Genomic DNA, 26,547 nt, shown 5'->3' with positions numbered 1-26,547 from the left:
TTTTCAGCACGCAAGAAGTTGTGACAGGAGGCTGCTGTGAATTCAAGGCCAGCTTGGGATACTGAGACTGTCCCAAAATAAAGAAAATGCTCATACCCTTTAGTTTTCTGAGGATCAAACTAGGTTAGACAAGTATTCTGTAAGATATGTCCTTAATGATATTCCTATATAGATCCTACATGGTCACTGATTGTGGCGGTTATAAAACCCAAAGGCTGGACCCTGTGTGACTATGTAAGTGACTGTGTATAAAGGTGTGTTATGAGACCCTGTGTGACTATGTAAGTGATTGTGTATAAAAGGTTATGAGACAAAAATGATCCTTAGTGCATTTCTGGAATTATTTTCAAAATAGCCAAAAATTAGGTATGATGACACCTGAAATATATTCTTAGAAGGCTGTAACAGGGGGTTTCTGGAAGTCAAGGCCATTTGATATAGAAAGTTCTTGTCTGAAAAAAAAACCTAAGCTGTATAGTAAATTAACTAATAAAAGTATTTAAGGAACTGCTTCTGGGAAGGAAAGCTAAGGAAGCAGAAGAGAAAATGGCAAAACTTTACACTGAACATCAGTTGAATTGAGTATGCAGTGGAGAAACAAAACCCATCAGTGACTGGGTAAAACTGAAAGGGAACCAATCAAAACTAAGTTCACTAAGACCCAGAACAAGCACGTCCAAGCCATTTGGTTATTCTGGCAGCACAGTGGACACCTATAGATTACATTCTTAAAGGTTAGAAAACTTTCCTGTCGTGCCTCATCTAGCTGCAAGATATTAAACTCGGGAGGCAGACGCAGCCAGACCTCTGTGAGACCAGCCTAGTCTACATAGTGAGTTCTAGGACAGCCAAGGCAATAGAGCTTGTATCCAAAATAATAATCTGAGATGTAACTTGAGGTAGAGCACTTGCGGGTTCGGTCCACAACAACGCAAAATAGTAAGGAATCGTTTATTTGAACACTGTTTTACGTACCTAGTGTCATAACTGTCAAGACAATACTACAAGGAAGATAAAGGAGGCTCAGAGACCTTAGAGAAAAGGGAATGGGCTCAAGGTCACGGAACCACAAACTTCCCACCCGGAACGTTGACCCGCAAACCGCTCCGACGCAGAAACACTCTCGGGAAAAGGACAAAGAATGGACCACCCGCTCGGCGCGCCCCCGCGCACACACTTCCGGGGGAAGTGCCGACGCCACGCCGAGCTCGCGAGAAGACGTGCAGCAGCTGTCGCTCAGCCGGCCAGGCCCCGCCCTGCGCCGGCGCGCCTCCAGGAAGGCCCTTCCCCCAGTTCTGGCCGGGCGGGAAGCGGGCGCGCGCTCCCTCCCGTTCTCCTCCGCCCGGGGTGGGGGGGGAGGGCGCGGGCCGCGGGGGCGCGCGTTCTCGAGCTACGTGCTCGCGTACGTCGCCGGGCTTCGGCTGCGTCCGTCCCGCCGCCCGCCCGTTACCGCCGCCGCCGCCGCCGCGCTTTCCTTTCGCCGGCCGCCGCCTGAGGGGGGCCGGGGCCAGCCGCCGCCGGGATGCCGCGGGTGTACATCGGCCGCCTGAGCTACCAGGCCCGGGAGCGCGATGTGGAGCGCTTCTTTAAGGGCTACGGGAAGATCCTGGAGGTGGATCTGAAGAACGGGTGAGGAGGGCGGCGGAGGGCCCGGCCGGGGGGGCTGACAGGGCCGCAGCGGTGGCTGGGAGGCCGCGGCGACGCGAGCGCAGCGCTCTCTGGGGCGCTAAGCCGCCGCAGGCCTCCTCTGCTCCGCCATGGCGGCGGCGCCTCGGGGGCGCGGGTAGGCCCGGCTCCCACTGCGCCTGCGCGGGCGGGGGTGGTGGCGGGATAATGGGGACGGCGGCCCGGGTTGGGCTGGGGCTCCGGGCAGGCCTGGGTTTCCCTCGCTGGGCCGCGGGACCGAGGCCTGGTTCGTCTCTGTGGAGAGGTGGGCCTTTCCCGCTCTGAGGCTGCTGGGAGCAGACGAGGTTTCCGGCTCCCTTCTCCCTGGTCGCCAGCCCGCCGGGCCGGGCCAGAGGGTTCCCGGTGCGTGTTTCCGGGGACAGGAGCTCTGGCTTTTTCTGTGTGCCATACTTTTTTTTGGGCGGGAGCCTCTAGTTTGAGTAGTGTAGTGACAGTTTCGAAAGTATCGTCTTGCCGCGCTGAAAGCCTTTCCCCGCTCCCTTTACGAGAGTAAATTAAAGTGCTAGCTCGTTATCTTGGGGGAGTCCGTACAGAGTTTCCAGGCTGGGGTTTCGGCTCTCCAACCTGCCAGAAGATGCCTGCTGTTGGAGGATTTGCTGAGTGGGTAGTGGCCACCCTGGCCAGGTCTGCGTCGACTCCTGGTGCAGGTGGAGACACAGATCTCAAAATTGCCTGCTTACCAGCCTCCCCCGTGCGCTCTGGGCGTGTAGCCCTAATCTGCTTTGGCGGACCAGGGCTAGCCGAGGCTACCAGCTGGGTTCAGGGGGAACGGGTGAGCCGTGCAGCCCGGAGAAGATATTCGCATATTTTGCTTGGGAGCTGACGAATACTAAGTCGGACTTGAAAGGCGTTAAGCAGCGGAACGGAGTTGGAGGCAGTAAGCCTGAGGAGCCCTTAGTTTTGTTGCCTTTGTTGTTTGGCTGGTTTCTAAGACTTTGCCGTTGGTCCGTTGAGACCAGTGGTAACTGACATTTGAGAAGAAATATACCTTAATATGAGTTGCACATGAGCCAGCACGTTCTCAGACTGTCTGGATTTCGAATTGACACTTAGAAGAATCTCCTTGCTGAGAACAAGACTTCGGTGAAATGTTCATAGACTACTGGGTTCGCATAAAGGGTTTAGACAGTTTATTTTGTTCAGTGAACTTACAGAGAGTATTAGACAACGTTCAGAGGATTGCTTTTTTGTGGTCCTTACCTTACACGTGTGAGAGATTATCCCCACCCACCCACCCCTTTTTTCCCCTACAGTCCAAGTAAGTTGACAGAATAACTCGGTGAAACAGGGGTTTTGGAAGTTAGATAAGTGAGAGTCAAATCCTGGGTCCTCAGTTTACGCTTCTCTGAGCAAGTGACTTAGTTACTCTGAACCTGTTTTCTCGGTTGATACTTTGCCGTACACTGTACTGAAGTCCTATTACGAAGCATGTCAGCTCTTAAGTGTTTGAGAACTGTATTATTTGGTGAGGTCTGTTTTCTCAGGGTGCGGATGAGAGTTGGAAAAGGTAGTAGGGCAAAACTGAAGGGTGATTCAGATGTGTACCCCCAACAGGATGCCCGCATGTGCTTCATGATTGAGTAAGGCAGAAGTGTTCTATTCCTGACTAAACTGATTGTCATATATTTTGAATCAAAGAATACTGGTTCTCAATTAGAACTCAGACAAGTAAAATGTGGAATAGTTTACTGAAATTGATTCTTTTTTAACTGTTTATTTTTATGTTTTGTGCATTGATGTTTTGCCTACATGTTTGTTTGTGGTGTCAGATCCCCTGGAAATGGAGTTACAGACAGTTGTGAGCTGCCATGTGGGTGCTGGGAATAGACCCCAGGTCCCCTGGAGAAACAGCCAGTGCTCTTAACGCCGAACCATCTCTCCAGCCCAGAACAGATTTTTCTTAAAATGAGCTTTGAAGTGTGGATTTACTAGGACTTGAAATGAAGAAAGAGAAGTGTCCAGAAACACGTTTTAATTGGTGGGAAGGTGGTCTGGTAAGGACCATTTAGATGATACCTTCTAGCTGGATCAAACCTCATGAGGATCTAGAAAGTAACACCAAACCCGAAACAGCTATTAAGAGTTTTCACTAGGGGGTTGGAGTGACGGCTCCATGGTTAGGAGCGCTGGCTGTCTTCCCAGAGGACCTGGGTTCACTTCTCAACACCCATATAGCACTCACAACTGGCACTCCAGTTCATGGGAATTTGACTCCTCTGGTTTCCTTGAGCACTAATTAGGCAGGGCTTGCAGTGCACAGACATACAACAGACCATCCATACACATAAAAATAAATTTTAAAAGATAAATATAAAATAAAAATATTTTTTAAAAAAAGTTTTACACTAAATTTTAAATCATGAATAGAATTCAAAGGTTTTGAGGGAAGCATGGAACAATTCAGGGGAGTGCTCAGAAGACAGACACTCACTGCCTGGGTGCTTTAGGAATTCTCATTCTTATATACCGAACGATGGATGATGTGCACGAAATCCATCCTTATAGATCAAGGTTGAGTTAAGAAGTGCAAAGTATTTCTGAGATTTAAAGACAGGTGTGACAGACATCTTAATTCCATACAATATGACCTAGTATCACTCAGATCATTACAGAAGAAAATAACTTGAGGGAAGAGGACGACAATGTGTTAGAGATTCTGGGGAGGCTGAAGGAAGTGGAATAGGAGGAGATGTAGCTATGGGTGTGAGTTCATAGTTCAGCCTGGGGCAGTGGTGGACTTCCTTACAGGGAATGGATTGAAACTCTGGAACAGGTTTTGGATTAATAGGACTGTAAAGAATTGCTAGAGAGTTCGTTCACATTTGTTAAGGTGAGATATCTTGTAGGTGTTGGCAGATGGATTGTAAAGTTGAGAATTAATTAGGTAACGGGGTAACATAGTTTCTACTTGCAAAATAGATTTACTATTCAGGAGAGGATTTTGTGTATACAAGCACCTCAGTGTTTCCTTGCGCCAGGCAACCTGCCTCTGTTTTAGAGAACTTGGAGACAGATGGTTCTTCCTGGGACTACAGGTAGGATGCAAATCTCCCTGGGGCCATGTTGACCTTACGCCTACCAGCCTCAGAGACCACCTGGTGCCACTATGGGCAAGAGTGGATCAAGATTGAATTCTGGGAGTGTCTCAAAGAGACAAAACTACTAGTACCTTTTCCTATCCCTTCAGCTTTTATGGTGGCTTTTATTGAGTTTGATTACATGTAGTATGGAGTTTCTTTTTTAGCATTAAATCACTTTGTTGTAATATCTAGACTTTTGTTTTTATGTACAAAATTTTCTCTCTTGCCACAGACATCTTGTAGTTTCAGTCACAGATCTTTTAGTTTTGAGTAAAACTTAATACATCCTTAGGTGATTTGATTTACCTGCTTAGGAACTAGAAGAATAGGTTTCCAAATCATTGATGTTTTCTTTCTTTAGCTAGCTGGCTAAAGTCCTAAGTTCAAGCACTCAAGGGAAAGTGAGCTGGAAATGCCGGAGCTGTTTGATGTGACAGTGAAATGGTAGACGGCTAGAGTTTCGATAGAAAACTTGGGATTGGTGCTTGGTTTTCTTGTTTTCGTTTCATTCTACTGGGTAGGTTTGTCTTTGCCTTTGTTTAAAATTAGAGTAGTATGAAGCTTGGTGTGTGTGTTTTAAAACTCTTGCAGTGAGTTAGGTCCCTGTTGTGTTTCCCTATCCTAATCAAGTGCCACTGGGCCTTATTTGCTGAGAGGAATCCATGCATTTTCTCCATGGACTGAAGCCTCCCCAGGAACTTGCTCTTTAGAGGGAGGGTGAAGGAGGTGTAGTTAAGCTAATATTACGGGTTATAGATTTCTGGTGAGTTGAGCGCTGCCAAATAGCAGGTAAATGCTTTGCTGTTAGTGATGGCACAAAGCTATACGCTCCCTCACAAAGTCCCACTAACTTAAGATCATCCTCCAGCCTTAAAAATAGTGTGCCACTTGAACTGTGTCTCTCAGTCATTTGAGTCTGGTTAGGAATTAATCATATTTTACTTTTTCTTCAAAATACAACATATTTCCCATTATGACAGTTCTACATTGCTTAACTTCTAATATTGGAAGGAGGGCAAAAGGTCATCCAGAGATGATTCTGCTTGCATTTGGGGCACATGGTCTGACTTTTTGTCACATCTACATCTTTCACACATACATTTCCTTCTTTCTTTAATTTTTTTGGGGTTTTTTGTTGTGGTGGCTGTTTTGTTTTTTGAGACAGGGTCTCACTGAGTAGACCTGGGTGGCCTCAAACTAGAAGAGATCCTGCCACTATGCCCAGCTATACATCTATGCATACATATATTCCTTGTCTCTCTTCCCCCTTTTTTTCTTTCCTTTTTCAACCAACTTAAGGTCATGTGACACATTGCCTGTTTGCCTAAAAGCCTGGTCTGTCTTTGAATATTCTCTAAGTTCAACAACCTGCCTTGTATGATGTGTTGTGCTAAGGATCCAACTCCAGGCTCCATGCATGGTAGGCAAGTCACTCTACTGCTGAGCCACACCTCCAGCCTCTGCAGTTCGACTTTATAATGATTATATAGAATTGCTGTATATGAATTCGTTTTAGGGTTTGCATTTAAAGCTAAGTTAGAACTGACATTTGGATTGTTTTTTGATTTTTCACTATTTTATGCATATGTGGCACTGGAAAATGTTTTTATGTAAAACTTTTTGCACATTTTTAGGATTTGGGGGTGCATTTTTATGTTTTCTGGTAGCTCTTGGTTTCCAAACTAATAGGTTTTATTTAATTTTATGTGTGCTGGTGTTTTCCCTACATGTGTGCCTGTGCAGCATGGGTCTAATGCCAGAATAGACAAGGTCTCCTGGAAATGGAGTTACAGACAGTTGTGAGCCACCATGTGGGTGCTTGGAACTGAACCTGAACCTAGGTCCTCCGGAAAAACAGCCAAAGTGTTAGTAACTGTTGAGCCATTTCTCCAGCCCCAAATAATATTTTTACTTCCCTTGTTTAAGAACTCTTTGTTTTCTGAATTTTCAATAAACTGTGATTTTTTTTCATTTAGCCTACCAGAGTTAAGAACTTTACAAAGTAACTTTTGACTTAAAGATTATGTGCAGCTTGTAGGTAATTCAGACAGGCTGTGTTGGTATGTGCCTTTAGTCGCAGCACTTGGGATGCAGAAGCAGGTGGATTCTGTGAGTTCAAGGCCAGTTTGATCTCTACAAAGCAAGTTCCAGGACAGCCAGAGCTGTTAAACACAGAGAAACCCTGTCTCAAAAATGATGAAAGGGGGGAGAAAAAAAACAGAAAGGGGATAGTATAGGTCTTTTGATGTTTTCTGATGATATATTATGGTAATCCTAACATTTAGGGGGCTGAGTCAAAATGATCATGTGTTCAAGGCCAATCTGGACTACAGTCTCTTGTTGCCAAAACTGGCCTTAAACCCACTGTAGTAGCCCAAGGAAGACCTTGACCTTCTGATAATCCTGCCCTCTCCCTCCCAAGTGCTGGGATTCTGGATATGGGCCACCTTATCCATTTTATGCCAAGTATCAAACCCAGAGCTTCATGCATGCTAAGCAGACAGTCCAACTGAGGTATAGCCCCATGTCTTGTGTGCTACTTTTTGTATGGTGTAATTTTCTTATTATATTGGAATCTTCACTGTTGGTTGCCTAAATTATTTCCCTAGATTGTCTCCTAATTCTAGCTGTAGTTAATAACCCTGTGTTGGATATCATGCATGAAAACCTTTTTTGCATTTTGTCTTGACATATTTCATGGAACAGAATTCATTAGTCCCAGCAGAAATGAGCACACAAAAGTCTTAATGCATGGTGGTGCACACTTTTAATCCCAATAGACAGAGGCAAATAAATCTCTGTGAGTTCCAGGCCAGCCAGGACCACATAGAAGACCCTATCTCAAAAACAGAAAGAACCACACCAGTTACAAGAACACCAGCAGAAGCTAAGAATGCACACATTGTGGGTACCTCACTGGCATTGAGCCATGCTATTAACGTCTTTGCTGCTTGAAACTCAGTGTGGTGGTGTCTTCTGATAGATAGTCCCAGCTATTCAGGTGAAGGCCAGTCTGGGCAGTGTAATTAGTCCTTGTCTCAGAAAGAAAGAAAAGGAAAGGGAAAAAATTCAGTTTCAATAAACAACAAATTCAGCCAGGTGTGGTAGCATTTGATTGTAATGCACTTGGGAGGTGGAAGCAACAGATCAGAAGTACAGCAAAGTGTCTGACTACTCGGAGTTTGAGGACAGCCCATACCGTGTGAGACCTTGTTCTTACAAAAAGAAAAGGACAGGACAGAATCCCAAATGAAGTAATAGTCATTGTTTTGGTAGTCTTATAACTATTACAGATGCAATCGATCCTACGTTACTTCTTTTCCCACAACATGAGAGATTTAAATTTTTTTGAGAAATCAATATCAAACAAGACTGTACTTTAAATTATATCTAAATATTTCTAACATAAATTACCCCGCTTCAGTTCTCTCTTCTTGGCTGCCAGACTCCTGATTTGTGTTATGAATAAACGAGACGTGTAATTATTTGGTCAAGACATTTTAAAATTCCATTCTTCATTTAGTATATTGTTCCTCCTTTTCTCATTGAGATGACTGCTCAAATGAGAAGGCTGTATGAGATAGCTCTTCTTAGAGCACAGAATGTAGACAGGATAATATATGTGGTTTGGGTTCCTGGAGATTTGGAATGCTTCCAGGTATTCCAAAAAGTGCTCCACATACCTAAAGAGATATCAGGAATGGTACTTGTAAATGTGTGAGCTAACACTGAGCTCTTAAGCAGTAGAAAACATTAACAACTTGAATTTGTATAGTCTCTCTAAGTCCATTTGTGGGGGTGTGGCATGCCACAGCACATGTGTGGAGATCACAGGAAAACTTTTGGGAGTCAGTTCTCTCCTTCCACCTTGTGGTTTCCCAGCATTCAACTTAGGTTTGTCAGACTTGGTGAAAGATGCCTTTATCCACTGTTCCATCTCACCAGCTGTATAGTTTCTATTTCAATTGACTGTATCAAAGCACTTTATAAATAAGTGGTATCCCTGGTCTGTGCTACTATAGAAACTGAGGCATGTGATTGGCAGGCCAAGATTGCAGAATGAATTTTTGAAAGCTCTAGAAACTGCAGATCATTTTTATTCACATGCCAGCTATGGCATTGCTGTGACAGTCAGGCTTCTCTACTGTTGTTCCTTTCCTGCCTGAAGGGGTAATCTGGGTCCTCTGGCCTGTTCACCCTGTAGTCTTTTAGAGGCTTCTAGTAAGCCAAAGAACCTAAAGTGAGACAGACTGTACTTAGAGTGTTGGCCTTGGGCAGAGAATGGATGGGGAGTGCTAGGTTAACCTTCCTCAGGCTTTTCTGTCATGACACCTGGGGTAGGATGTGTGTCAGGATCAACGCATATTTCAGTGTTTTGCCATTCCTGCAGCCTCTGTTCTTAGAATATCCTTTAAGTGAAGGGATTGTGTTCTGGATTTACATGGCCAGATTTTAAGGCAAGGCCCTGGATAACTTTTCTGGGCTGAGGTGAAATCCCAGGCTAGAGGTGATAGCTAATGCCAGACATGGCAGCTAATGCCAGAAGAGACCTCCAAGAACTAGAGAGAAGAGGGGGACTGAGGGGAACTTTGAAAGCAGCCTGACCAGATGGTCAAGACTCGACAGGCTTCATGTGCAGTGAAGCAGCAGATCTAAAAGAACTTGAAATTTTTCTTAAAATAATGAAATGGCCCGTTTGGGGGAAATGTATCTCCAAGAAATGGCATTAGCATCTTTAACAAAATTGAAGGGAAAAAGAACAGACAGCTACCGAGGGCCAGTTAGGAAGGATCTATGAACAGCTAAGATGCTCCCAGAGGCAGAAGCTTTGTGAGTTTAAACAGTCTGTTCCAGTGTGCTGAGAGGATGAACCGCTTTCTGTGTAGATTTGGGTAGCACTGTTGTTGAGTGTGTCCTTGTTTTGGTGATGGGGCATAATGGACATAGTGGTGCATGTCATTTTGTGTCCTAAGAGATGTGTTCTGAACTAGTTGGTAATAATAGTAATGAGATCAGTAAACTTGTTTGTAGTTTGTGGTTTGAGCTTCGTGAACTTTAGTGTGAGGCCCTTTAAGTGTCAGAAGATTGAAAAAGAGACACGGGTGTAATTTTGGACCCTAGCTGCCTCATACTCCTTTAAGGAAAGCAGCTTTTTGACTTTAACTATTTAATAATGGCAAGGAGGTTATGGTTAGTATAGTTTGATCCACAGATTATTTACAAATGTGTTGCTCTCTAAGCGTCCCATTTCCTAGGCTAAGAATATGGTAGGGGCAGTGAAACGGCTTAGTGCACTTAGCTCTTTAACAGTGTTGTTTCAAGGGAGGTGATAGGGCACACCTTTAATCCTGGCACTCAGGAAGCAAAGGCAGGTGGATTATCTACTTACTCTAGAGTAAGTTTTATTTAGTTTTTTATGACTGTTTCTATTTTTCTCACCTCAGTATGTAAATATTCCTTTAGAGATTCCTGGTAGCTACACCGTGGCTTAAACCCCAGGCTTGGGTTGGGGATTTAACTCAGTGGTGGAATATTTGCCTAGCAAGCCTAAGTCTCTGGGTTCAGTCTCCAGCTAAAAATCAAAGCAAACCTGGAGACTTGAATTTAGCTACTTTTCGTTAGATTTTTTTTGTCATCAAACGATTTACTCCGTGTTAATCATTTTTCATTATTGTAACTATATACCCAAGCAAATGAACTTAAAAGGAGAAAGATATGTTTTAATTCACCATACTAGAAGTTTCAGTCCATGCTCAGCTGGTTCCTTGGCTATGGACCTTTGTTAAGGAGAATGTCTTTGTCAATTGGAACCTGTGGCGATAGAGACGTTCACCTTGTGATGACCATGAGACAGAGAAACAAGAAAGGGCCTATATATTCTCCAAATACATACTATGATCCATGTCCTCCAGCTAGGCCAAACCCACTAAAGTTTCCACTACTTCCTAATAAGTCCATCCGATTATGAGCTCGTTGGATTAATCCATTGATGAGATCAGAGCCCTCAAACTGTTGAAACTTTTATAGTTATTTTTGTTTCCACTAATGGCTTAGTAGGAGACATTTACAACTGAATAGTGTTCACACAGTTACAGGGTTGGCATCTCTGCCTTCACTGTGCTCAACATGTGGGCATTTGTCTTCTCAGGCCTGTGCTCCTTGAGCCCCTGGGGGTTTTTGGTTTTTTTGTTTTGTTTTGTTTGGGGTTTTTTTTGGTTGGTTTTTTTTTTGTTTGTTTTTTTGTGGTTGTTGTTGTTTTTCCCTTCAGATTCTCTTGTTAAGGACTGCTTTCTTTTGGTCTGGGAGGTAGCAGAGCCTGATGGGGTGTAGGATTTAGGTTAGGATCAGAGTTTGAAGAGTCTGAGAATTTTGAATAGCCTTAGTCAGAGACCCAGGTCTTAATTCTCTGTCTGGGAGATAGCAATAGACCTCAGAATTGGGAAGGGTGAGTAAAGCAACGAGTGCTTCCTGTAATGCTTGACACATAGCAAGATCTAGAAAAATAGGAGTTGGATAATATTACAAAGGAATTTGAAGAAAACGTCCTGATGGGGTGGAGTAGCTTGGAATTAAAATTAAATCAGATCTTAGATGTATCATCCATCGCTACTGTTTTGTTCTATTTGGAAGTCTGTAAACCTAATACTGACTTCTGGCTCATTTATTTTCTCCTAATATTCATGCATAAATATACAAATATTTTGGTCCCAATCACCATTCCTTTGCAAAACTAATTAAATGTATCCTTAAGTAATGTCTCTGGTGATCACTCATGTCACCACAGCTAGGTCCAAGTACCTTTATCCTTATCTAATTTTTGCTGATCCTTGGAAGCAAAGACAGACTGCAGGGGTTGATGCGGGACCTCCAGAATGGAGATTGCACAGAATAATCTTATTTTTCCTCTATTCTTCTAGTCTGTTATGTTCTGAACCCACACATGTTTTCGGAAGGACCAGATGGCTGACACTGGCTAATGGGAACCAAAAGACAAGAGTGAAAGTAACCCGGTTGTCTCATGCCCCAGCTTAGAGTGCTTCACCCTACCCCAAGACCAATGTCCTTTTTCTCTGGAGACTTCACCCTGCTGTACCAAAAAACTGCTACCACCTGGCTTGTCTGAGGTTAGATTATGGTTAAGTCAAGCAGCAGTGCTTATTAAATAGAAAAGATTTTCTTCGGGACTGTGGGGAACAAAAAAAGCCTTTCAAAGGCTTTGGGATCTGTGTCTTAAAGCTGGGATTCAAGAGTCCTGAGCCTGGGTTCACCTCCAGCTCCACCACTTAAATGCTCCCTGACCGTGAACAAGCTGCCTGACCTCTCCGTGCCTAGTTATCTCATCATGAGTGAAAATAATAATTCACTCTAACCTTTACTATGAGTTACAAATGAAATATTACAGACAATAAAAATATGTCTTTATTATGAGCCAAGCACTGTGCTAAATACCCAATAGGTGCTAGCCTTTATTATGTGAAAGCCCTTATAATTGATGAGATAACACAAACCAAAAGAAACAGGGCTTGGAAAGAAAAGCATTGCCTTATAAGACAAAAAACTGACGGACGCACTAGAGAAATGGCTGGATGAGCATCAGGCATGCAAGGTTCTGGGACTTCCTGAAGGAGGTGCTTCTCAGCCATGAACAAGGTTGAAAGGATTCAGCTTGTGTAGTCAGAGTGTTTAGAAGTACATAAAGATATTAGGAGGCATAGACTTCTAAGCAACAGAGTAATTTCGCTGCTGGCTTTTCCCACTACAACAAAAGAGACAAGTTGCCTGAGTGAAAATAGCTGTAGTCTGCAATTGTGATCAGACACAAACAGTCCCAAGGACCCAGCACAGTAAGAAAACTAGTGAACTTGACAGTAGATGCAGTGGATAACCAAAGGAGAATAGTCAGAAATGATTACAAGGTTTTTGGGAGTGAATCAGGTGATCAGGGGCTCTGGAAGAGAGAAATCATGAGGTAGGTTTTCTTCTTTGAAGGTGGGGAAAGATCAAGTGCAGACTGAGCTGTGGCCAACCGTTTGCAGACCAGGAATCCACACTAGCTCTAATCAGAGAGCTCTTGGTGTGCGGGAACTGCCAGTTTGCCGACGTGAAAGAGCCCCAGGCTGGGTAATGGTGAGCCCTGAAGTCGCACCCCAGCTCTGCCACTGAGTGAGCACGGGTAAGTCTTCCACCTTCTCTGGATGGCCTTGATGGCCCTCCCTCCTCTGAGACTAAAGAAAGGGAGGGCAGAAAGCCAAGAGCAGCCTCCTTCCTGTCTCAGAATAGGAAAGGGTCTCAGGAACCTGCTCTTGGAGCAGCAGCTTGCCACTATGGGTTGTAAACTCCCTCAGTCACTGGAAGTCAGCTCACACCCATGACCACTGATGCTAAGCAGTAAATGTGACACTGGTTAATATGCTGGAAGGGCCTGGCTGCTGGTGCCCTGGAATGCTGCAGACCTGTGGAGTCAGGGCAGTTACACTGTTCTCATTCACAGCCTCTCCAAGTTGGCCTCACCTGACCACAAGAGTTGGCTGTAGAACTGTCTTTGTTCTACAGGTTTCCATGCACTTGATGTAGCTGTCAAGAATTAGTCTTTCCTGTCAGTGTGCCCTTTCCACTTCTTAAGACCCAAGTTGGCTGAAGCCTAGGATCAACTGAGTGCTTTGAAAAAAAAAAAGCTGTTTGATTCCTGTTCACTGAATACCATTTCTTTCAGGGCAGATTTATGGGCTCTGCCCTCAAAATACAGTGCTACTGGCTCTAGATTGAGGGTTCAAGCCACCCTGTGGGTTAACTTCAACAGATGAAAATTTTTCCTTGGCTACAGCAACATCCCTAATCCTGACCAGCCATGGAGAGGTTCGGTTCTTACAAGGAAAATGAGTGAATGTGGGAATGGCTCACCACATTGGGAAAGCAAAACTCACATCCTGCTGATGGTTGGCTGAGGACTGTCTTGTCCACATACAAAGAAAAGCATGTGGCACAGTTTTAGGACAAAGGTGAGCAGAGATCCACTGTGGAAAGGGGCACATTTCCTTATTGAGAGACCATCCGAGGCATGCTCCTCGGTAAGCAGTGTTGGTGGGTGTCTGCAGTCGCATGGAGGCTTGCTTTCCCTGCTCTTTGTATCCACTCCCCGGCAGCACCCCCTAGTCAAACCTGCTCAATTAGTCATTGAGTAGCTCATCTCCAGGCCAGCTGTGCTTATCATTTCTCCCCTAGGCCTGTACTCCAGTCTCTGATGAGTGAGGGTGTTTGGAGCACAGACAACCCTAAATAAACTATTCTGAAGAGGGTGAGATAAGTGGCGTCCTCTTCGGTGAAACATAAAGGAAAATGCAAACCTTGTGGTGTTCAGGACCTTTGTTTGGTATTTACAAGTACTAGGGTCAGAGAAAGCCTGCTTGGCAACATTGTGAATTTGGGTGATAATAACTCTTGCAAGAAATGTGACAGGCATTTCTAAAATGGATAGCTTAAGAGACCTTGTATTGAAATCAATATGTCATTCCAGTTGTACTTTTTCAGTTTGACCAATAACTGAGCAGTACATCAGCTGTGCATGAGGAAGACTAGAGCATTCATTGCAGGGGTGAGAATGGATCAAAATGCAAGCAGCCATGGGTGCAACATGGCTTTGCTTTATGCTGTCCAGGTACCCACTGGACTTGTTTCAGAATCATAAGGCTCCATAAGGAGAAAGTCATACTAGCTTTCCCTTCCCCCTCATTCTTTTGACTGTATTTGTCAGGATATGCCAAGGCCATGGGAAACACTTTGGCAAAGAATCAATAGAGAATCACTGAAGGAAAATTTTGTGTTTAATTGAAGTGTTGTGCGTGTGGTAGTGCTTACACATAGCATGAGGAAAGCATGAAAAGCTGCCACCCTAGAGGAAGTTGAGATATGGGTTTTTAATCAGTCTGCAAGATAGAGCCGGCACTTAAATTCCCTCTCCCTAGTCCCCTTACACTCATCAGTCTCATGCTAAAATTTCTTTAACAGTGTTCTTAATGCAGCAGCAGCAGGTTTATAGTTAGAGAAATTTATCTGTCCAAGTCGTGTTTTGTGAGACTTACAGGTCCCACCAGGTGTTTTGTCATGTGATAAAGTCACATGTATGCCTCAGAATCCCTCCATACCTGGACAGGAAATTCCAAAGAAGAACACTGATGGTTTTTTGAGAATAGGTCAGTTTCGTGTTACTTGGTATGAAGAACAAAATAGGTGGTGTTCATGTCAATATTTAATTTTAAAAATACATTTATTAGCCGTGCAGTGGTTATTTATACATGCCATTAATCCCAGCACTCAAGAGGCAGAGAGGCAGGTGGATGTCTGAACTCCAGGATAGCCAGGACTACATAGAGAAACCCTGTCTCCAAAGGGGGGGGGGGATTTAAAGAAGGGTGCAGGTTGGTTTTTGAAGAATCTGATATTAGATTTTCTTTTTGAAGATAAGAAAACTTAGCTGAAGGACTGCTAGGTTTTTTAAAACTAATTTGGGACCCACAGTTTTAAAAGACATCTTAGATAATAAAATGTTAAATTTATTCCTGACTCTGGTGTTATTCTCTCTTGGTCTAGACTTGCCCAATTTTGAAAGTTTAAATTATCCACTCATTTAGTATACTCTTGATGTTAAGCCAACTATTTGAATAAGTAACCCCATAAAGGCTACTAAACCTTAGTTGTGTGTAGCATATACTCTTCCTTGGTGATTAGGCACAAACAAGTTTGCTGTAAAGTTTGTTCCTTACAGAATTGGGCCTACAGCCAGTCCAGGGCTTGCTGACCATCTTAATATAGTTGTGAGTCAAAGCTCTGCACAAAAGCCCTGCTGAGTTCTTAATGAGAGAGTTCTTTAACTTTTGTGCCTCGGTTTCTCATTTGTGAAGCTAGGTTTACTGGTACCTGACTCTTGAGTGCTATGAATATTAATTAAAGTCACATTGTTTAGAATAAGAGGTTGTTTGATGAATACATTGTATTACTTACCCAGGCTGCTGCCTCCTTGGGGGGCCGTTCACTGGACCTTCTCACAGAAAGCAAAGCTGAGTGGACAGCATTTTGGTAGAAATACACTGACCTAATGTTTGATCCATCCTCAGAACCAGAATTCCCCACCATTTCTCCTTTTTTTTCCTCTATAGTATTTTTGTGATTTCAGCTCCATCCAGCATGCCATTGGCATAGAGAAGTGACAGTCTAATGTCTGGTTTGATCTTTGATCTGGACTTTGCCATTAAAATGCTCCAAATAGATTTTTAAGCTTTTCACAGAGGAGTCACCAACGCTTTCTTGTGAAATAAATTAGACCTTAAGTCAACTATTTGAATAAGTACCCCCATAAAGGCTACTAAATGACCCCCTGTGGAGTTTTTAGAAGTAAATATTAGGAAATACAGGAACAATTTCCTTTGGCAGCATAAATTGTCCCTGTGTCTTGCTTCAGCCTCAGTGGTAGAGATTGGTCTATCTGAGCATTGATTTATGTTTAAATGACTGTGCCTCCCCTAAGTAGGCTGTCACTGCTTTCCTGAAAGGTCACATGAGCTCTGCATGTAAGCCATAGAATGGGGTGGTCTCTGCTGAGAACAGCATCACATAGGAGTCTAAGCTGAAGCCTCACTGGGCCCACAGCTGCTGGGATTCTTGCCTCATTTGCCCTGCAGGACTTAGGGTCTTGGGTTTGTGATTCTGTGATCTGTAATATAAACCTTAAGTGTTTGGGGAAAATATTTTTTGATTTTCCTGTAATTGATTTGTTTAGTCTTTAGCAGTCGGTGCTGTTGTGACCTCATATTAATTCTCTTCTGATTATTGGCGGGTGCTGAGCCAGTGAATACCTTTTAAAGAGAGAAAGCCATTTATTTCATCATGCCCATGACAAGTGTTCTTGCCTATCTTTCTACTTGGTGTCTGCTTGTCACCTGGTGCCAAGGACAGTGATACCATGAGCAGAGGAGAGCAGAGCTGGTCCAGGACTGGTCTGCACAGTTAGAGAAAGGACCATACTTGGATCTTTTTGGTATTTTATGATCTCCAAAAGATCCTAAACCAAGCCAAAGTAAAGTAGTGTTTGGATTTGTTGTTTTTTTTTTAAATTTGCTTTTTGAAAAACTTTACCTTGCCAGGAATGGTGGCACACAACCTTTAATCCCAGCACTGGAGACAGAGGCAGGTGGATCTCTATGAGTTCGAGGCCAGCTAGGGCTATAGCAAGACCTGGTCTCATAAAAACAAACAAATTATCTATTAATCACTTTCCTGTTGACTCATCTTACCTAGAAGGGGAAAGGCAGCTGCAGTATAGTGTCCCTTAAAGGTTTTTAGTAACTAGTAGTTTTGAACATGAGTAGTTAGGAAAGCTTTCTTTTATTTGCCTTGACAAATGCAACAGCATGTTTGTTTAAGACCATTATTATTGTACTCTTAATTCCAGCCTGTGGAAGCCTGTTTCAGAGATTCCACAGAGCTACATAAGCAGGTGTTCTGAAAACACTAACTGTTAAGTAGGTGTCTCTTATTTTTGTTTTTTTTTTTTCTTAATGGAGATTTTTTTCTTAAAGTTTGAATGCCACTTAGACATTTTAGTATAAAGGACCCTCTAAAACAAAAGGGGACCACCAAGCTCAGTGGATAAAGGTGCTTTCTGCCAAGGCTGACTACCTAAGTTCAATTCTTAGGACCCATGTGGTGAAAGAAGAGGCTCAACTCCCACAAGTTGTCCTCTGACCTACACGCAGGAGCCATGATGCACACCTTTTTTTTATTGTAATTTTAAAAAATTAACTCTCTAAAGCTTATCCTGGACCTTGTCACCTTGAGAGATTTGTTTGGAAAGAACTCTTTAGTAAATTTCAGCAATTTTGCATTCTAATTTGACATTTTAACTAATAGATCACCAACTCAAGAAACTGGACTAGGTAGACACAGTGGTACACACCTGTAATCCACACACAGGGAGGGGGAGAGCTACTTAGTTCAGGGCCAGCCAGGGTTCCACAGTGAAACCCTACCTGCCCCCACAGAAAAAATAATCCTGAGATTTTTGTTGTTCCTGGCAAGTCTTGTGGCCTGTGTCCAGTGTCACTGTGTTTAAAGAGGAACAAACACTGTTTGCACTGTGCACAGCTTGCAAGAATCTAAAGAACTGGCTTGTAACTCCTTTGTGACTGGGCAGGATCTGAAGGATGACTTTGGTTTTTAAATACAGACAGTATTCACAAAGCAGGTCTTTCATAGACCAAACTAAATCTTCATTCAAGAGAGTTTAACCTTGCTTGTAAGTATTTTACAGATTCTGTACTTTGCTTAACAAACTATAGTCTGTAGTAGGCATTAACAGGATTTGGGGGGCAGTTTACCCTATATGCATTAAACTACCAACCATATCTCTTTTCTCGAAAGTATCTAGTAATACAGTATATAGGCTCTTATACAGTGGTGTGTAGACAGTTCCAGCCTATCTCCAGACACCATGGAAATGAACTTGGAATCCCACGGGGAAGAAAGCAACTCCAGGTGTTTTCTCCAGTAATTTCTAGAACAGTTAATTCATTTGTGACTGATTTGTTTAGGTAGAAAACAAGAACTCTCAAAAAAAAATCTTTGGCAAAAGAGACAAGATAATGTGACTTTTACCTGCTTTTATACTTTGAACATGATTTAGCAGTTAATAAAACAGTGCATCAGTGGAGGCCCAACTGAACCTAAGGTACACATGTAAAACTGCCAGAGGGTGAGTTTTCATGTGGTGTTTAAAATATCACAGATAGAGTCCCAGGAAGTGCAGAGTTTTGATTCCTTAAACCAAGCAGCCCTTGAAAGCATTTGCTGCTGCTTCCTGCTAGACTTTACACAGCCTTCGACTCTTGCAGTTGCCTTTTGGCACAAAACAAGGTGGTTCTACACAAAGAGAAACTTGGCCCTTAGTTTGCAACCCCCAGCCTGTGCTAAGCATGAACCTCATTGATTTCTGACATGTTAATGGAGCTGGTTGCCAGTGGTGCTGACCAGGTTTTGTTTGCTCTCTTGTAGGTATGGTTTTGTGGAGTTTGATGATCTGCGTGATGCAGATGATGCTGTTTATGAGCTGAATGGCAAAGATCTCTGTGGTGAACGAGTCATTGTTGAGCATGCTCGAGGCCCACGCCGGGATGGCAGTTACGGTTCTGGACGCAGTAAGCATTTGAAGGACATATTTTTATCAGTTACATGCCTTTGTTATAGATGCTAATTTTTAAAGTAGTGTTTTATTTAAAAGTACTGATATTTAAGCTGTTTCTATAAGATTGAATCTTTTAAAATACAGAATTGTAAATAAAATTTTTAAAATTTATGGCATAAATTTGTTTTAATGCTTCATAATGTTTAATGATGTGCTTTTTCCTCTGTAATGCAATTGTTTCACATATATTTATGAAAGATTTCAATTTTAATTAAAAGAATCCTTTGAGTCTAAAATGACCACCTATTCCATTTGCTGACCTTGGTTACCCTTCTATGAGTGGCCCTTGGCTGACCAAAACAGGAAGCCATGTGATGACCACAGTCATACTCAGAACTGGGTGATGAGAACCCTTTAGCTGCAGATGAGATTAGGTTCTTTTTTTTCCTCCATGTAAAATATTCACAAAAAAATTTAATCACCATGAGTAATAATAGTAACTGATTTAATAATTTGTTTTTCCTAAATTGTTCTTTTATGTATGCTAATTTAAATTATAAATATTAATTGACGAGTGTGTTGTTATAACTTGCTAAATTTTCATGTTTAAACTCTAGAATTAAAGGTGAGGCTAAGGTTAAAATATATATGCCATTGTTTGGAGAGGGGGCATGAAGTTGCATATTTTGAGAGTCTGCTGTGTCATCTCCATTTTACACTGTAGTAATCCGTCTGTTTGAACCTTCTAAAGGTGGATATGGCTATCGAAGAAGTGGGCGAGATAAATATGGTCCTCCTACCCGCACAGAGTACAGACTTATTGTGGAGAACTTGTCAAGTCGGTGCAGCTGGCAAGACCTCAAGGTTTGGGCTTCATCAACTTCTCAGATAAGGTTGGGCATGGGTAAGAGTAGAAAACAAGCAATTTATGCAGGCCTGGGCATTCACGGTGTAATGGTTACAGACTTCAGACCACCAGAGCGTTGGGCAGTTCCCCAGATAAAGGTCCTATAGGAGTACAAAGGGCATCAAAACACCACTCCTACTTTACATAGGAGGAGGCTAACTGCTCCAAGGAATCATTTGTATTACATGGAATTTTCCATTGCAGTGTTCTAGGGAGCTAATGGGGTGGAGCTGCATAGAAAAAGCTAAAATAGCCCCTGTTTCTGTTAACCCAAGCTCGAACATTGCAGATGTCAGCTTCTAGTATGGGTCGGCACAATGAAACTGTCTAGCCTGTGTTCTTTTGTAAGTTTTGTTTCTCAATCAGGTGTGGTATGCTTGGATAAGCGGTCAGGGCAGGAGATCATGAATTTGAGGCCAGCTAGAACTACATAGTGAGTTCCAGAAGTGAAACCTTATCTCAGAAAGGTGGTGGGGGTCGTCCCCTCTTTAAAGAAATACTGAAGCCAGGTGGTGGGGGCGCACCCCTTTAATCCCAGCACTTGGGAAGCAAGAGTTGGGCAGATCTCTGAATTGGAGGCCACCTGGTCTACAGAGTGAGTTCCAGGGTAGCAAGGACTATGTAGGGAAACCCTGTCTTTTAAAAAAAAAAAAAAAAAGAGGAGGAAGAGGAGAGAAAGAATTTGGTTCCACAGGCAATTTCTCAGTTTCCCTGTGTAGCCTGGCTGTCCTGGAACTCACTCTATAGACCAGGCTGGCCTCTGACTCCTCTGTCTCCCCAAGTGCTGTGATTAAAGGCATACAGTCCCACACTTGAAGGAGGCAACTCTTATAGGGGTTTACTCAAACCCATACTATGGGGCTCTCCCTAACTTTGCTTCATGAAAATATAATTCCATCTGGGTGGTGGCACACGCCTTTAATCGTAGCTCTCTGGAGGCAGAGGCAGGCAGATCTCAGTGAGTTCCAGGACAGGCTCCAAAGCTGCACAGAGAAACCTTGTGGGGGGCGGGGGGAGGATTCCATATTTGATTCTGTCTCTGTTCACTAATGACTATCTCACTGACCTTAAAAGCAGTTAACAACTTTGTTGAAATTTACTGTCCTTATCTGTAAGATTGATACAGTTATATCTGCCTATGTGGTTATAATTAGGAGTAAGCACTTAAAACATGAAAAAGCATTCGATATGGAACTGCTGTTAGGAGCCGTCTATTATCCATCACTAATTTGGAAACATGGCTAGCTGAAATAAAGTAGTGGCTCTGGGGACTGAAGAGGTGGCTCAGCAGTTAAGAACACTTGGTCTTGGGGCTAGAGAGATGGCCCAGTGGTTGAGAGCATTGGCTGCTCTTCCAGAGGACCCGGGTTCAATTCCCAGCATCCATATGGCAACTCACACTTGTTTGTAACTCCAGTTCCAGGAGATCTGATGCCAATGCACATAGAAGTTAAATAAATGTTTGTGGTTTTTTGGGTTTTTGTTTTGTTTTTTAAATATTTATTAAGTATACAGTATTCTGTGTATATGCCTGCAGGCCAGAAGAGGGCACCAGACCTCATTCCAGGTGGTTGTGAGCCACCATGTGGTTGCTGGGAATTGAACTCAGGACCTTTGGAAGAGCAAGCAGTGCTCTTAACCTCTGAGCCATCTCTCCAGTCCCCAAATGTTTGTTTTTTAAAAAGAAAGAACACTTGCTCTTCAGCAGGGCTGCATTTGCACCTACATGGTGACTCAAAGCAGCCAGCCAGGCATGTGAGTTTGTAACCAGGTACAGAGGACCCAGTACCTTCTTCTGACCTCCCTGAGGCCACGTGCAAGCAAACACTCATACACATATAGAAACTAAAAACTAGTAGCACTGTCCCAGCTTTTTACCAGTTGTCTTCACCCTCATCTTGTCAGGGTAATCCATTTTGGTCTAACTATGACGAATGTCCTAGTTTGGATGGCCCCCAGCCCTTTATCCAGAACCCAGACTTCTGCAAATAATTCAGATTCTGTGCAGAGGCATTCTTGATTGGATTATGAATAATGATCAAAATTTAGATGTAACCTCCACTCAAGACAATTGAGAAACCTTCAAAAATATGCAGGGGTGGTGACTAGGAATGTTAGGTATATTAAGACACTGACAGACATGTTTGTGATATAGCAAGTAGGGAAATGCCATTAAATGACCTGCTCAGTGTCTTCAAACTTGGTCAGGACAGAACTCAGCAAAATGAACGCAGACCACAAATGTCTATCAAGTGTGTTACACACTAACACTGGGAATTAGCCGATGCCCTACATCCTAAGTTCTGCCCAGAGTCATTCCTCTCCTTTATTCATAACATCTGTTCTTCGACTTGACCTGACCACACTGTCCTGAGACAATGAAGACAGAGGCCTATGGTCACTTAGACCGGTTTCAGTTGCCTTCTGCACTTTAACTTGTATTTTTTTTCTTTAGGATTACATGCGCCAGGCAGGAGAAGTGACGTATGCAGATGCTCACAAGGGACGAAAAAATGAAGGGGTGATTGAGTTTGTGTCTTACTCTGATATGAAAAGAGCTTTGGAAAAGTTGGATGGAACTGAAGTCAACGGCAGAAAAATCAGACTAGTTGAAGACAAGCCAGGTTCTAGACGGCGCCGGTCTTACTCCAGGAGCCGGAGTCACTCCAGGTACTGTTAACATTGTGAGTGAGCATTCTACAGTAATTCAACTAAGCAGAATGGACAACCTATTCCTGCTCTCCTTTTGGGTTCTCAGAGCATGATTCCATGCGGTTCAGTAACTCAGGACTTTGATCTGAACATTTATTTGTGAAATCCTGAACTCTTACATCACAAATATAAACAGAAGTAAAGTCCTTTTTTTGAGGCACAACAACTCAGTGGCCTCACCTTTCTTCTGGAGAGCTGAGCCACAGACTGGGTTAGAAGCATGTGTGGCCATTGTGCCTGTGCTTACTCTTCTTGATGAGCAAGTCTCAATAGTAGAGGTCACCAGCCAGACCTGGTCCCTGCCTTCCCTGGAGAAAACTGGCAGTGAACAAGTGGTGGCCATTATGACTATTGTGACGGGTGCACTTTCCCAGGATAGTGAGCTACAACTTTTCATACATTTGTGTTGAAGTGAGGCTGTCTAGTGCATTTTCCCACAGTTTAAATTCCCTGTGAACTCAAGGCTAGGACTTGCAACATTAAAAGCAGGGCATACTTCAACAAGACTGCAGCCTTAGTGCTCTGTCCTTAACTTCTGTCGCACCATAAGTAGCTCTGTGTGGCTGACCACTGTCTAGAAACAACAAAGGTGCTCTTTTGGTGTCTCTGGATGAGTGTGTGTGTTGTGTTCCACTACAGTCATGATTTTAGTACTCAGGTTGATTCTGTCTGCTGTCACTGGAGCCCTGTATCTTCAGTCTCCTGCCTTTTGTTCCTGTTTGCTTTCCATTCAAATGCACTTTACTGCTTTCCCATGCCTTTCCTCGTGGTCATTCTCAAACCTCAAAGTTGAAAGGCCAGTTTGGATACTATTGCAGTGGTTCTGCCTTGTTTTCCTTCCTTCCTTTGTATTTATTACATACTCTTGTGTTCGCACTGTGTTCTGAAGCACATCGTAAGTTACAGCACTTAAGTGTCCCCAAGAACACACACAGTATATAATTGTGTCTTTACCAGATAGCAAAGCGATATTCATATTTACCTGGTTGCTCCATGGGTGTGTTTGTGCTGGAGTGTTTCCTGGCCAGGATCCGGCTCAGACATATAGCAGAGATCATTAAGTTTCTTTAACCTGGAACATTCTCACATATTATCTTTGACTCTTGGCACTGGAATTACGAGCATGCACCACTATGCCCTACTGCTATGTGAAACAGATGGCTTTTGATTGAAAAAAAATATCTTGGTTTGCTCTAGACAGCCTCTTTTTTATACAATTAAAGTTCTTTGTGTGTGGTTGTTTTGCCTGCATGTGTGTCTGCATTTGTGTGTGCCTGCCGCCTGCCAAGGCCAAAAGAGGCATCATATCCTTTGGGATTGGAGTTACAGACCCTGTGAGCTGCCATGTGGGTGCTGTATATCAAACCTGGGTCCTCTACAAAAGTAGCCAGTGGTCCTAACTGCTGAACCATCTCTTGAGCCACTTTAGACAGCCTTTTATTGGCAATCTTTTTTTAAGTTTTATTTTATGTGTATGGGTATTTTGCTTTGCATGTATGTCTGTGTACCATGTGCGTGCCTTGTATTTGCTGAGGTCAGAGGAGGGGAGGGTATTAGATCCCTGGAACTAAAAATAGTTGTGAGCCACCATATTAGTGCTGGGAATTGAACCCAGGTCCTCTGCAAGAACAAGTGCTCTCAAACACTGAGCCAACTCTGCAGCCCCTTGTTGGTAATTTAAAGTTTTTGTTTTCTCACTTTAAAGTACACACCTTTAATCCCAGTCTCAAGAGATAAGGCAGGTGAATTCTGTGAGTTCAAGGCCAGCCTGGTCTACCTAGCAAGTTCCAGGCCAGCAAAGGTTAATGAGACCCTGTCTCAAAAAAGTTTTTCTCTCTACAGGTCTCGCTCTCGAAGCAGACATTCCCGGAAGAGCAGAAGCCGAAGTGGCAGCAGCAAAAGCAGCCATTCAAAGAGTCGATCTCGATCCAGGTGGGCCTGCACCTTCCCTCGTCCTAGCTGCTTCCATGCATTAGATTGAGCCCCATATGCTCTGTGCACTCTTTACTTCCTGACTTGAAGAGTATCTAGTCACCTGTTACTCACTTAGCACCTATGTCTTCCAGGTCAGGTTCTCACTCCCGCAGTAAGAGCCGCAGCCGCAGTCAGAGTCGCAGCCGCAGTAAGAAGGAGAAAAGCCGGAGTCCCAGCAAAGACAACAAGAGCCGCAGTCGCAGCCGTAGTGCTGACAAGAGCCGCAGCAAGAGTAAAGATCATGCTGAAGACAAGCTCCAGAACAACGACAGTGCTGGCAAAACCAAGAGCCGCAGCCCCAGCCGCCATGGCAGTAAGAGTCGGAGCAGGAGCAAGGAGAGGAGAGCAGAGGAGAAGCGAAGGAGCGTGAGCAGGAGTCACAGCCAGGAGAAGAGACGAAGCCAAGAGAAGAACCCTCTCAAGAGCCGGAGCCGAAGCCGCAGCAAAGGGGGCAGCCGGAGCCGGAGCCGGAGCAAAAGCAAGGACAAGCGGAAGGGCAGGAAGAGAAGCAGGGAGGAAAGCCGCAGCCGCAGCCGCAGCAAAAGCCAGCGCAGCCGCAAGCATAGCAGCAAGCGAGACAGCAAGGTCAGCAGCAAGAAGAAGAAGGAGGACACCGACCACTCCCGGTCACCATCCCGCTCAGTGTCAAAGGAGCGGGAACATGCCAAGGCAGAGTCCGGCCAGAGGGAAGGCCGGGCTGAGGGGGAGAATGCGGGTCCCAATCCAGAGCCCCGAGCTAGGTCAAGATCCACTTCCAAATCCAAACCTAGTCTCCCTGCAGAGTCGCGCTCCAGGTCGAAGTCAGCTTCAAAAACACGTTCTCGGTCCAAGTCTCCATCCAGGTCTGCTTCCAGGTCGCCCTCCCGATCTAGATCCAGGTCCCACTCAAGATCCTAACTGGCTATGCCACACTGGAACTGTCGAGAAGTCTTTTGTACATGTTGGTAGCCGTAGCACAAGAGTGAAGTAGAACACCCTCACCGCTGTACATTGAACTCCCCTAATGGTGTGTCACCAATTGTTCAATCTCAGTGCTTCCTCGGTACCGCCTCCTGGCGCCAGGCCTCCCGCTCCTCCACTGAAAAGCAGCTCCTCAAACCTCCCTTTACTCACAGCAGGACATCCAAACGCCTTGGCTCTAAGGCCTGGCCATGGCTAAAGGGAGCTCAGCACCCCGACGGCTTCTCGGGCTGGAATGATGGCATAGGTAGGTGTGGTGAGTTCAACCGTTTTGCCCTTGAGTTGATGCCCTTTGATGTATGCCACGTAGTGAAAGTGCAAGTCTTCAGTTTCCCACCACTTTGGTTTCCTATTTTTGGACTTAACAACGTTGTGAATAGCACAGTCAAGAGAAATTGATACTGCATAGCCCATAGGAAGTAAACTGTAGAGCTCCATATTCTGGTATTGTGATTATATTGTTTTATATTAAAAAAAGAAAAGTTTTTTTAATTTTATTTTTCCCCGTCTTGCAAAGTATAGTGACCCCTGTTTCCATTAAATTTGAATAAAGACTATTTTTGCTTGACAAAATTTCATCGTGCTTGAATCTAAGTAGCATTTCCTGATATGTCATCTGTCCTGCTGTTTTTCCTGTGGTGAGGAAACAAGAATTCCCAAAGGACTTTCTCACCCAGCAGAGTGAAGGTGAGTCCTCAGAGTTTCTGATTCTGGGGTTCTCTTGAGAAGCTTGTGGTCAAGCTGAGGAGAAATGAGGCCATCTGGAAAGCGCTTCACAAGCAATCCGTTCTTCCGTGTTTGTTCTTGTCGTGGGGCTTCCCACCATGATCCCTTCACTGTAAAATCTGAACTGAAAACCGGGGGCAAGCTGCTGGATTACCTTCTCCCAGTTGTTCTTGCTTTAACTGCTACTTAGCTTAGGAGATCCCTGAGACCGCTTCTCCAACCTGGTGCTTGGACATTACTGGGCACCTTAGTCCATGTGGCAAGCGGGGAGGACAAAGCTGCTGCACAGGAGTCTGTTGATCTGTCCCTGGAGTGCAAGCTGTTCATAG

At 43.9% G+C, this 26,547-nt stretch overlaps 1 protein-coding gene across 1 annotated transcript; it reads left to right on the top strand.

Annotated features, from left to right (window-relative positions):
• The first annotated feature begins 1,325 nt into the window (after nt 1-1,325).
• Srsf4 (serine and arginine rich splicing factor 4) lies at nt 1,326-26,083 on the top strand. Its single transcript, XM_041651758.1, has 6 exons — nt 1,326-1,629; nt 18,810-18,952; nt 19,691-19,803; nt 22,302-22,516; nt 24,401-24,490; nt 24,625-26,083. Exons 1-6 carry the CDS (start codon nt 1,523-1,525, stop codon nt 25,427-25,429), a joined length of 1,473 nt encoding a protein of 490 aa, XP_041507692.1. The 5' UTR covers nt 1,326-1,522; the 3' UTR covers nt 25,430-26,083.
• The last annotated feature ends 464 nt before the right edge of the window (nt 26,084-26,547 follow it).

Source organism: Microtus oregoni, unplaced genomic scaffold, assembly GCF_018167655.1.
Source record: "Microtus oregoni isolate MIOR12 unplaced genomic scaffold, Mior012 000005F_ref0000423, whole genome shotgun sequence".
Taxonomy (NCBI): domain Eukaryota; kingdom Metazoa; phylum Chordata; class Mammalia; order Rodentia; family Cricetidae; genus Microtus; species Microtus oregoni.
Note: the sequence above shows the minus strand (reverse complement) of the source record. Positions and strands in the feature narration are given on the sequence as shown.